Here is a 13,511-nt window from a genome sequence, read left to right on the forward strand (position 1 = left end):
CGGCTCGCTGCGTGTTTCTCATGTGGTCCTTCTGACTTTTGTTTCTTCGTCTTTGAAGACAAGAGGGCTCTAAATATCGTTTGGTTTGCTAATATTCCTGTAATGTCTCTTGGTCACTCTGTCTTTAGAAATGTCATTTATCTTAATCAATCTCAAGCTCTAAGACTAGTTATGGAAAAATCTCACACAAAAGGAATTTACTCATTTTCGAGTTTGATCTCAAAGTGAGGCAGTGTTTTCAAGGAAATCTTCAAAAGGGCTTGGGTTCAACAGTGCCTGGTACTCGTTAGCCCTCAATAAATATTTGTGGAATGAATGAGTGAGTAGATTCTATTCTACCTTCTCATCCCAGAATAAAGGAGGTAAATAAAGTGAAACAGTATTTAACATTTTGTAGTTTACCAGCTGAGGCTAAAAAAACTCATTCTCTTTTTGTTACTAGAACCATCCATCTGTCAAATGTCACTTCCTGATAAGAGTCCGTCTCCGAGTCCTCATTTGTAACTGAATGTTGGCTGACATAATTAATGTTGACCACACAACAACATCTGAATTACAAACCAAAGGCCATTTACAAATCTCTTCAAGGCAGTCACCAGAAGCATGCCATAAGACCGGGGATTTATTCAAATATAGGAAAGACCCAAGACCGGGGATTTATTCAAATATAGGAAAATAACAAAACAGAATCTGAGCCTTTTTAAGAAATGGGGGTGATGGGAAGAGAGGTGGCTTTGGCATGGGAGAGGGGAAGGGACTTTAACCCGAAGCCTTCGGGATAAACTAGACCGTCTCTGGAGGTGAACGCTGCTGAGAGGCTACCACGTGCGGCTCCAGGCCGGGCCAAGCAGGAGCATCTGCTGTCGGGCACTTATCTGAGGTGTGCCCCCCACCCCCACGCCCTCCCCCGGGCGTGCAGGTCGCTTGTCTCCTTGCTGGCCACTGCCTGCAGAATCAAACCAAGCATTTCCGTTCCTAAGGCAGCGAGCTGGCTGCACCACGGGCCAGCCCTCTTACTGGGCCTTCCTGAGTTTTAGTTGCTAAGCATTTTTAATGTTTTCTGCTAACAGCAGTTAAGCTCCCCCGCCCCCCCCCCCCAAAAAAAAGCAAAGTAATTAGGCAGGTGGGAGGAAAGGTCTAAGCCTGGGTCTCAGAGGAGAATGGACACAGGAGAAAATTCCACTGTAATGATCACCTCTATTGACACAAAAAGCGCTTTTAGGGCTGGGCCCTGGCTGGGGCTGGCACCCTCTGAAACAAAAATTCCACTGGGAGAGAAGAGCTAGCTGTTCACAGTTCTTTGTGCAGCTACAAAGCAGCAAACACCAAGAACACCTGATGTTTGTTTAGCTTTTACAATTTCCATCCGTTAGTCTGTTTGTCTTCACCTCACCCCCTCCCCCTGCCCACCAATCCGGCCTCACTCGCCCACCCACGCTGAGCTGGATTCTGAAGGGTCACATCAAGCACAGGCTTTGGACCCACACCACTGGGGCATCTAGAACAGCGAGAAATTCTTTTCCACTAGTGGTAAACACAAACAAACAAGACCAACAACAACAATGCTGTTGTGGGGAAAAGAAACCAGAACCCCATGGCTGTCTTATGTTTCACGTCTTTACTGGAGGTGGGAAGGCAGCACCATCTCTTCCGTGCTTGGTGCCCTGGAGGTCTTGATTGGCCCCGTGGCCACTACAAAAACCACAGAAAGATCTAGATGCTAAGAAGGGTGCTTCCGAACACTGCATTTCTTCACTCTGTCGGCCGTCTGGGAAGCACACAGTTTTCTGTAGCTACAAATCTGGTATCTTTCCTCCCATCCAGAGTCAGTTCCGTCGAGGCAGGACCCTGAAGGTGAGGCTTCAGGGTCCCCATCACACACGGCCCCGAGCTGCTGCCCCCCAATCGTAACCGATGTCCACCAAGCCCCAGGAAAGGGCTTCAGCCCAAGTCCACCTGGTCAGGGGGACGGCGACTGAAATGAACGCCGGGGCTGGTAGGCGGCGTCCTGAGGCGGAGGCACGGATTTCGGTCTGTGTAGACTTGTATGCCTACCAACCCCTGTGCACACACTTTCCGTTTCTTGGAAAGCACTTTCCCTCCTCAACTAAACGGGCCGCGACTTAACTCAGAAGTCACTCGGCTCCGAAGTCTCCCTGGACCGATTTGGGGGCCAATTTAAGAGAGCCCGGAGCCCCCGCTAAAGCTCTCTGCTCAGGGAAATACTTGATCACCGGCCTGCCTCTCCCTGAAGACTCTGAGACATGAGACACAAGTGAGAACCGGGACTGGGTTTAAGTGACCCTGTATCTCTCAGGGCCCCGCATGCAGTGGCGGCTGGGGGGACGGTTCGGGAAGGCGCGAGCCGAGTGGGCCTCTGTCACCTCTGTCACCCACCTCCCCCTCCCTCCCCGGCAGCAAGCTCGACAGAGTTTTCCAAACTCTTCTCTCTCATGGCTGCTCCACAGTGACCAGTTTCTGGAGGTTTAAAGACAAGACGGTTTGGAGATGCCACAGAAGAAAGGAAACACTGCTGGCTGCTTTTTCTCAGAAGGGCTCCTTCAAACAAACACGTCCCCAAAGATAAGAACCCAGAAGAGATACAACCACCTCGGTAAATAGTACAGATGACACTGTTAGCGCATCTCTGATAATACCATCTGCCAAGCCCTTGGCCCAAATCCCTCGGTATTTCCAGGACATTCTAACAGTAAGAGCGCTCGCTGGTTCTGCCTTTTCAGATTGGCGGTTCTCAAATGTAGTCCCTAGACCAGGGGTATCAGCATCACGTGGGAACTTGTTAGAAATGCAGACTCTCAGGCACCTCCCCAGACCCACTGAGTCAGAAACTTTGGGGGAAGGGCCCAGGATGCTGAGTTTTAACAAGCCCTCCATCCAGGTGATTGATATGCACTAAAGTTTGAGCACCATCGTGTTGGACTTTGGCTAGCGGCTGCCACAGTACAAAGTGCAGTTCTAGAAGATGATAAAACTATATAAAATCATAGCTGACTTAGTCCCTAAAATCCAGGAATAAAAATCTTTCAACTACATTCTCTCAGATTCTGCCTTATTTCTTTGAGTCATTTCCTTCTGTACTCATAGGTGATGCTCAATAGATATCTGGCGATTGACCTTGGAATACCTTAGAGGTTTTTCATCTTTAAAATGGAAGCTACTTATTCACTGTTTCATTCATCCATTATTTCATTTACTCAATTCATTCAAAGATCTACTGCTTAGCTCAAGTTGGCTCTACCTATCAAATTAATGTCTTGAAACTTTTGAAGCAATTGCAAGCATTATTTAAAGTAGCGTTCCTCTTTCTGTATAAACCTCACAAGGCTTTGGGTGTGTGATTTGATCTGTGGTAATTAAGGATTCTGGGGGCAGAATCACACAATGCACCTTCAAGATTTATACAAAAGGGATATAATAGAAATCAATCACAACAACTGCAAAAGGACCTTCTTCTTGTGGCTTTACAAACCTTTCAGGCTGCTGTGCTTTACACCAGGGTCAGCTCAGGTAGATGAAGGGTCTCGTTTCTCAAGACAAACGTGCATTTTCAGGCCGCTACCTATAAAAGGTACAGCCTGGCCCTGAGCTGTTCCTCATTAATGAGTTTGTATACAAACAATTAACTTTGGATTGCAGAAATACTATACCTCAAATTAAAAAAAAAAAATTAAATATGCCCATTAGCACTTTAGCCAGATCCGGACGTGGCTGAACAAATAAGGGCTCCACCTGGATGTGCGTCCTAAGTGGGAGGACCTGAAAAGCTTCTCTCTCTGGCCTCCAGGGAGGCAGCTCGAACACATGCTGAAGCCCAAGCTCTTCGCAGGAAACTGCCAGGGGCCCCCAGCCTTCAGCAAGAACCTGGGTCCGAGGACCCTGCATGACAAAGGTGACTGAGTTCTCCACGGCCCTGGACTGGACAGCCCTCACATACCTCCAAGCGATACCTGTCCCTGGGGCTGTCACACTTGGCCCTGACCCTGGCCCTGGCTGGGATTCCCTGGACAGAAAAGGTAGTTTCTGGTGCCTTGTTCCTTGTGACAGGTTTGAGGAAACTGAACAGGGCTGTGTCCATCCGGCAGGCAGGTGGCTTGGAGCAGGCATCCGAGGGCTTAGGCAGGAGGACGTGGATGGGGACAGAGCACACAGTGCGGGGCGGGCGGGGAGGCAGAGCCTGGGAGCGACCTGCTTGCTTTCCAGTGTCTGGGCGATGACTGGAAAGGCCTGGAGGGCACAGCAGGGGGAGGCTAGCTGGGTCAAGCGTGGGGATCCAGGCTGAACTGAACAGCAGGAATCTGACCAGGAGGTTTGGCAGTGCCCAGGTGGGCTCTTTAAATTTACAACTGAAAACCGGGGGTGGAGGGTGGGGGCGGGAGCTCATTCGTCATCTGGTCCAGGGATGCCAGAGCCCTGCTTTCCCTCCCACTTCCCTCACCCAAGACACAGATCGCTGATGGACCCAGTGCTTTCCCTCTAAGCCGGGAGGCATCTCCCTGTCCCAAAACAACAGCCAGGGAACAATCGGGAACTGCTCAGACTCTGCCAATGAATCAAATCTCACCACCTTCCTTCATCTGTACTAATTAACACCAGCTTTATGATTGAGGGAGATTCAATAACAAGTCAGCAAATCCTCACAACAGCTCCATGAGAAGGGTCTTTCCAGTTCCAGGTGGGAGGCGAGGAGACACCGCGTAAGGACGTCAAGTTTGGTTCTGAAGGGCAGCCAGCTAAGGGCGGGCGCGCCCCAAACCCAAGCCCCCTCCCCCAGGGCCAAGCCCTTCACCGATGGGCTGACACCATCTCCCGCTCACAGGAGACTGGCTTCAGGCTCATCACAGAACAAACAGGCACATACGTTTCAGAATATTATATTCGCAGATTCATGAAACGCCAACATTTACAGGATATTAAAGCCACTGTAAGAGACAATCCTGGTAAAGGTGCGATCACCTCTGTAAGCTTCCAAATGGGAACGTAAGAGCTTTTACGAAAACGTTTCAGAAACGTGGCTTCTAGGGCAACGGTTTATGGCCAACAGCCTTTTGATCGCTCATGTGAAAAATATGTACTTACATATATTGCAGGAAACCTCACCACTTCCTTCCTAAGCGTCGGTGAAAAACAATAATTACTTGACTAATTAGACTGTGAAACTTCCCTTACAGATGGTAAAAAGGAGCTATTTTCACCCCACAAATTTACTTGTGACATCCCAGCCAAAAAACTGGAGGAATGTTTCAATGGTTTTATTGTAGACAGCATGAAAAATGTAAGCAAATCATATAAAAATAAATTAGAAACTAATGAAAATAGTCTGTCCTCTCCTAAGAGGGGAAAATAGTCTGGTTCTTGGGGAGCGAAGAGCTGGTGCAGGAGGCCTGCTGACGAGGCAGCATCCGCTGTGCCCGGGCCGGCCCTGATACCCACTCCAGGATCGGGACCGACCCCACACAGCACCAGGCCTGCCTTGGCTCCTGACTTCCAGGTGCTTTCTTCTCATTCTACCTGTTGCCCTTTGTTTTCTCTCAGCCCTTCCCTACTGGTGAGAGCATCTGTTCACCCAGACGCCAGGCTGACACGGTCTCCCTGCAGCTCTACACTCGATACTTCCAACGGCCACAACCGCACACGTGCCAAAGGACTGGTATTGAATAGAACGGCATCTACCACCAAGTACCGCAGCTCAGGGAAGGAAGTGGCCTCTGACCAGCAGTGTTAGCGCATGGAAGAGCCCCTGAGCTCGCGGGGCCAGCACCCAGGCCCCGGGTCTGTGGAGAGACGCTGAGACACTCACCAGCATCCAGGCTGCCCGTGGCCGCGGTCCAGCCCATGAGGGGAGGGATGGCCCCCACGACGGCTCCCACCCACGTGTTGGCGATGCTGATCCTCTTGAGCGGGGTGTAGCAGCAGGTGTACAGGAAAATGTTGAAGAGCCCCAGAGCTCCCGTGAGTGGGTTTACGCCCCAGGTCAGAAGGGCAACTCCCGGAACTGCACAGCAAGTGGCAAAGGACACAGCTAGCAACGGGCTGGAAGAGAGAGAGCAGGGGACACAGAGCCATCACTTTCAGCTCCAGGCAATCACGACGTGGGGCACAGGTACAGGGAAGCGAGCTGGGGGGCGGTGCTGGCCTGGCTTCTGCCCTGAACCAGGACATCCTCTGGATGACATTTACAACGAGGAGGGACTGGCTTGTAGGAGCTCGGGCTGCTCCTCCTGGCTTTGCCAGCTGGGACTAACAAAGTGAAGAGAGTGGAGGCCGCCGAGGCCCGGATTCAACAGGAGGCCCTGCCTCACCTCCCAGGCCGCAGGATGTCCCGGCCTCCCTGTCCTTATCTGAGCAGCAGTGACCGCCCCCTCCTCCCAGGGCTGACGCGAGGGCTGCCCAACAAGGCACCTGCTTTGCACACGGTTCTGTTGCACAGCTGGTGGGAAGTTAAGTGATCGTGACAGATGAACCCTTCGGAACCCAGGATTTAGGATTTGGGCAAAAACCAGTATCTTACTTCTGGAAGCAGTTCTGTCCATTTACTTATTCTTTATTTAAAAACATCACCCAGTTAGTACTAATGCGTAAGGACAGTGTGTCTGAGTACCACTATGTGTAATAAATTACAGGCTCAGCACAGCACCAGCTCTGGGCCAGCAATGAGACACCAGGGGCCGCCCGCGGTGATCACGCTGCCCGGCCGAACCGTGGTTTATGGACACACAGTTTTCAAAAGAGGCGGCACAACGCCCTATATGTAAATTGTCAGATAAAAGTCTACAGCGCTAACGATGACCGCAAGCCTGGTTCTCAACAGAGCCTACTTTATACAGTGGACTTCCTGGGGCCTCTTGTGAAAGGCTTTTCGAAAGTGTGGATAAACTGCATCTACTAGTCCCTGCCCATCTGCATGTTTCTTTCCTCCCCTGAAGAAACCTAAGGAGGGCGCTTGAGCCTGTCTCCTCCTTGGAGAAGCCACGGCTCACTCGCAGGCCCCAGCAGGTGCCCATGGGGACACAGGCGTCATGGGTGCAGCTCCGAGGGGGCTCTGGTTTTAGGGAGGCCGGCTCGCGTCCCTACAGGCACGCGTGTGGGTGCGGCCATGTCCCTGACACTGCCTGCCTGTCCCTCAAGGAAAAGACAAGATGCGGGGGGGGGGGAGCGAGGAGCCCCCAACCCCTCAACAGACATCCTTCCCTCTTACTATGAGTGATGGATACCTTCATCTTGACTTCTTCCTCCCATTTTCTCTCTCATTTTTAAAGGTAAACGCTCCAGTTTTGCTCTTGTGTAATCCCCTCCCTGTCTGTCTTTCACCTTCTCCCTCCACTGAGCCACATCCTCACGTCAACGGCCTTGTTCACATTTCTCCAAGGTCTGACCATCCCCTCCAAACCCAACTAGCCTTGACTTCCCCATCCCTCCCTCTGCCATCGGCCCCAACTCTCTCCCTCACACCTACTGAAGCAGATTTCTCTCTGCTGTGACCTGGATAAACACCATGTGATACACACCATGTGACCTGGACCACCTAACTTCCCTGTAGAGCAGACACACTGTTTTCCAGGGGCACGGGGAGGAAGACGCCTGGGGTCACCTCTCACATTGGTCCAGAAAGTGGAACTGAAACGGCTGAGAAGCAGTGCAAAAATTGTAACTGCTGTTCTTCTTTCAATCAGGTACTTTATAGCTTATAAGAACAGATTTTTTTTTCCCTATGGGACTCTGAAAAGCTAGTTTTATTAGGGTGGAAGAAAAATGTGGCTCATAAACATTTTTATTTTTCCTGAATTGGACCTTGTGGGGAAAAAAAAAAGGCTGTTCACTCCTTCTCCAAGGACTGTGGAAGCCAGTTGGATTCAAAGGTATTAGTGTTGTAAAAAGCCCTTTTACAAAAGTGCACGTGAACTTAATTTATTGAGATAGGCGATTTTACGTGGAAGTTTAGTTTCTGACCCTTGTCGGAATCACAGAAAATCATGAGACTCAAGTTTGGTGTTTAAATCCGTGCTCAGGGGCACGAATGAAAATTGGGTAGGTTGACAAACCATGTAAACAAAAATGAGGATATCCGCCCTGGTAGGGGTGAGCACTCTCAGCGCCCAGACACTCAGGGAACCCATTTCCTTCCCGGTCCAAGGAGCCTGGGGTCGGCTCGTGTTGTGGGTAAAAGTGCCCCAATGACTAATTCTGTGAAGTTTATACTCCTGTGCTTTATTTTTCATAAACATATATGTTTATCAACAGAGGAATGGATAAAGATGTGGTACTTATATACAATGGAATGTTACTCAGCCATAAATAAAAAAGAACAAAATAATGCCCTTTGCAGCAACATGGATGGAACTAGAGATTGTCATACTGAGTGAAGTTAAGTCCGACAGAGAAAGACAAATATCATATGATACCACTTATATGTGGAATGTATAGTCACAGATGTAGAAAACAAACATAGTTACCAGGGGATAAGGGGGGGAGGGGTAAATCAGGAGACTGAGATTGACATATACACGCTACTATATATAAAATAGATAACTAATAAGAACCTACTGTATAGCACAGGGACCTCTACTCAATACTCTGTAATGGCCTATATGGGAAAAGAACCTAAAAAAAGAGTGGATAGTTGTATATGAATAACTGATTCACTTTGCTGTATACCTGAAACTAACACAACATTGTAAATCAACTATACTCTGATAAAAATTTTTAAAAAATAAAATTAAGGGGCTTCCCTGGTGGCACAGTGGTTGAGAGTCCACCTGTCGATGCAGGGGACACGGGTTCGTGCCCCGGTCCGGGAGGATCCCACATGCCGTGGAGCGGCTGGGCCCGTGGGCCATGGCCGCTGAGCCTGCGCATCCGGAGCCTGTGCTCCGCAATGGGAGAGGCCACAACAGTGAGAGGCCTGCGTACTGAAAAATAAATAAATAAAATAAAATTAAAAAAAAATTTAAAAAGTACTTACTCTTCCCCCTACATTTGAGGAAAGGAGGGAGAGAGGGCAGAAAAAAACCCATAAAAGTAACATGTTCATTTCCAAAAATTTGGAAGGACAGAAAATCACACAAAATATTCTAAATTAGCTTTTCAAAGAAACATTGGTTTATAGCTTTCTAGACTTTTTTTTTTTTTTTTTTTTTTTTTTTTGCGGTACGCGGGCCTTTCACTGTTTTTTTTTTTTTTTTTCCAATGATACATCTACTTTAAAAATAACTGAGAACAGGGACTTCCCTGGTGGTGCAGTGGTTAAGAATCTGCCTGCCAATGCAGGGGACACGGGTTCGAGTCCTGGTCCAGGAAGATGCCACATGCCACAGAGCAACTAAGCCCGTGCGCCACAACTACTTAGACTGCGCTCTAGAGCCCACGTGCCACAACTACTGAAGCCTGCACGCCACAACTACTGAAGCCTGAGCGCCTAGAGCTCGTGCTCCGCAACAAGAGAAGCCACCGCAATGAGAAGCCCACGCACCTCAATGAAGAGCAGCCCCTGCTCGCCGCAACTAGAGAAAGCCCACGTGCAGCAACAAAGACCCAATGCAGCCAAAAATGAAGAAAGAATTACTTTGCTTGGCTCTTTTAAAAAAAAAAAAACTGAGAACACAATGAATTGTGGTTTTGTTGCTTATTCTATTTTCAATATATCTTAATATTTTCCCTATGCAGTTAAGAATTATTTCACACCATTATCATTAATAGTTACATAGTGGCCTATTCCGTGGATATACCGCAATTAATTCAATCAATATGTCTTTTTGGACACAGCATTTTTCCAGTTTTTAATTAGAAATAATGTTGGGATGAATATCTCATAGACAGGTCGTTGTTCACAGCTCTGACTATAATACATTCTGAGGATAAGTTCCCAGATCACTAAGTCAGATGACATGAACATTTTTAGGGGTTCTGACTTGTACCCCAGCCTGTACTCGAGAGTTTATACTAGTTTACACTCCAACCAGCAGTATATGAGAAAGCCTATTCCCAGAACCTGTATCAACACTGGGCACGGCGGCATTGAAAACAAAACAAAAATGAATAAAGTCAGACAAGTTTACTGAGATAGATAGTATTATCCCCATTTTACAGATGAGAACCTGAGACTCGGAACCAGGACCTGTACTCGGGTTTCCTTGCGGGCTCATTCAGGTAACCCGGGGTTCACCCTCTAACTGGTACGTGGAGGGCACTGGTCTAATACCATTTACTGATGCTCTCACTTCTGGGGGCTGCAGGGGGCTGGGAGGTTGGGGTCTTCAGCTGGGAGCAGCCTCCTGTGTGCTCACAGCTCCTTCAGTTCACCCCTCTGCCCACGTGGCCTAACTTCCTATGCATTCCCTGACATGGAAATGACTGGGAAGCACTCCATTTCTTTGAAACAAAGGACAGACCTGGGATGTAACACGGTGAGCAAGACAGACATGGTCCTCATGCTGGGGGTGCTTATCCCACAGTGGGCGACAGTGAAACAGGTGCAACAGTCAAGTGAGGGGCGAGCCTTCCGGGAGCAGGAACCCAGTGTGGGCAGAGGTGTGGAGCAGACACGGGAAGTTCGGGGGATGTTGAAGCCAAACCCAACCCAAACGGATGGGAGGCAGGCAAAGGGCGGGGCAGCGTGCTTTGGGGGCCAGAGAGCAGAGGTAGGGAGGGCCATGGGGAGGTCTCTGGGCAGATGCAGAGTCCACAAAGTTCCCTCTGGGAACTTGTTAGGAACCCAGGTGATCTGGAGACCCGCCGCTACACTATCACCAACGTGACGCTGGTCCTACCTGGCCTGCGTCTGGCCAAGCTGACGCAGGCTGAGCTGACAGAACCCTGCACCCTTGTTCTGCTTCCAGTGCTGACTGTGCTGGCCTGGTAAGTCGCCCACTTTCACTTGTCTTTACATAAATGTCACTACAGTGGAAAGCACTCAGCGCTGTGAACTAGATCTGTCATCAGCTAACGCAGGAACTCAGCTGTATCCCTCAACCCCTCTGTTCCAAAGACCTTGAATCTAACCTAGTCATGTGGCTTAACGTGTTCTGGCCACTGAAAGGGCAGGATGAAGCAAGTGTGGCAACGTCTTGATAACTGTTGACTCTGGGTGATGGGTGTCCTGGGGTTCAGTGTGCTCTCTCTACCATTGTGTCCCATGGAACGTTTCACAACAAAAATGTTTCCGAAAATGCTTTGATACTCTTTATTCATATTATCATTCTGGTTTCTGTATACGGCATAACTAAGCATGTTGTACAGGAATCAGGTGGTTCCGAGTTCTCTCATGAGAACTCTGATGTAAACTATCTACATAAAAGTGGGCGGATTATTTAACCTCTCTGGTCCTTAGTTTCCTCAACTGTAAAGTAAGGGTTGTATTAGGACTCTTTTGATGGCAAGATTGCAACCCGAGTCAAACTGGCTTACACATAAGGCTCGGTAACAAGACTACGGGGAAGGCCGGGGTTTCACCCCATGGAGCTATGGGACCTGGAGCAAATTATTTAACCTGCTGGCCTCAGTTCCTTCATCTGGGAAGTGGGAGACACTTACGCCACAGAATTGCTTATGAATTAAATGCAATAATGTAAATAAAGCACTTAAGAGTGCTCACTCAAGGTGTTCATTCATTATTCATTCAAATCTCTCACTGCCTACACAGCCAGCCGCTACACTGGGTGTGGGTACAGCAGCCGTGAACAAGACAGAGAGCAGAGTTTAGTCTAGAAAGGAAGACAGACGTTAAACAAACACAAGTACTATGAACTCTCAAGTTGCAACATCAGCTACAAGAAAAAGAACAGGTGATACGAAACAGTTATTAAATAGAGGACTTATTTAAATAGAGCTGGAGGTAGAGGCTGATAAACTTGCAATAAATTGTTTCCCGATTTATTTTTTCAAAATTATAAAGATGTAACGGATATATACTAGAATATGAAAACGCAGGTATATATACTCAAGAATGTCAGTTCTTAATCATAAATTATAAATGTATGATGGCTGTGAAGCATGCTTCTAATAATAACAATTAAAATGGCAGAATATTTCTATCTCTAATTATAACTTTAAATTAAGAATTTAATTTTATTACAGCAAATTACAAACAAATAAACCAGAACCAGGAGAAACTGGGTTGATCACCTGCAAAACATTTTTAAAATAAATTTATTTATTTATTTATTTTTGGCTGCGTTGTGTCTTCGTTGTTGTGCGCGGGCTTTCTCTGCGGCGAGCGGGCTTCTCATTGTGGTGGCTTCTCTTGTCGCGGAGCACGGGGTCTAGGTGTGCGGGCTTCAGGAGTTGTGGCGCACGGGGGTCTAGGTGTGTGGGCTTCAGGAGTTGTGGCGCACGGGCTTAGTTGCGGGCTTAGGTGCTCCGCGGCATGTGGGATCTTCCCGGACCAGGGCTCGAACCCGTGTCCCCTGCATTGGCAGGCGGGTTCTTAACACTGTGCCACCAGGGAAGCCCCCAAACATTTTTTTTTAAAATGTGTGCTTACACGTCTACCACAGTAGCTGTCATGGCTTTTATTAAGAACCAAGGAGTTATCTCTGTGAGTGGATGTTGCTGGAGTGAATTTATAAAGGAAAGATCAGAAAAGCAGGGGAACGGGGTGTGATACTGCTGCAAAACATTCCTCATTGTCAATAAAACAGAAAAAAAAATGTGTGAATAAGGAAAACAGCACTACTTGATGGGGGCGGGGAATGGTGGCAGGAAAAGATCTAGCAATTTTCTTGAGCTAAAAAATATTCTTTTGTATCCCTTCACTCACTCATGCAAATAGGTTCACGGCTCATGCTGAGGGTGGAATGATGATTTATTTCCAAACTCACATCCAAAACTGAATTACATTTTAAATTGAGAGATCTTTCTACTGAGCACCAGCGTGAGGTCTTTCTACTTGTGCCTTTCCTGGCCAAGGTACCGTGGAAAGAAACTAAGAGATACGAGTGGGAGGGGGATTTGTCAACACATTTCTATGAATTATTTATTCCTCCCATAAAATCTAGTATTTCTTTGTTTACTAAGGACCAATCCTTAGTAGCTCTATCAAAGTGGAATCTATAGAAATTAGGAACAAATGAGAAAATACAAGCTTTAATATGATACCTACTTATTACACTTAAATGTAATTTAAATTACCTGACTTTTAAATAATTTACTGGAGAAATGTGGCCTTTCTGTTTAAGTGATGTGTCAGAGAGGTCTATGAAATGTTATATTAAATCAAGAAGGCTTTATATTTTAAGCAGCTCTGCAGGTAATTGGTTTAGACAAAAACGAATCTCATACTTCTTGGTCATTTTTCCAGAATAAATGATTTTTAAATTGTAAAACGAAATTCCCTTTCTTCAAAAACAAAAGAAAACTCAAAACCTTAATCAAACCAAGCCAATTTAACTTTAATTTCCTACATAAATCCCACATTTGAGCTCTGACCTGAGTTTTTGGGAAAAGTGTTCACAAATAACTGTTTTGAAAATATCTCTTCAGAACCTGATTTAGGAGTT

The 13,511-nt window shown here is 47.4% G+C and overlaps 1 protein-coding gene across 1 annotated transcript in view; it reads right to left on the minus strand.

The window, feature by feature from the left end:
* The window catches only part of COX10 (cytochrome c oxidase assembly factor heme A:farnesyltransferase COX10), a 110,397-nt gene that overhangs the window by 8,325 nt on the left and 88,561 nt on the right, over positions 1-13,511 (minus strand). The window contains exon 6 of the mRNA XM_079903872.1: positions 5,819-6,051. Within this exon, the coding sequence (XP_079759998.1) occupies positions 5,819-6,051 (233 nt within the window). The remainder of the gene's footprint in view (positions 1-5,818; positions 6,052-13,511) is intronic.

Source organism: Stenella coeruleoalba, assembly GCF_951394435.1.
Source record: "Stenella coeruleoalba genome assembly, chromosome: 19".
Classification (NCBI taxonomy): Eukaryota; Metazoa; Chordata; class Mammalia; order Artiodactyla; family Delphinidae; genus Stenella; species Stenella coeruleoalba.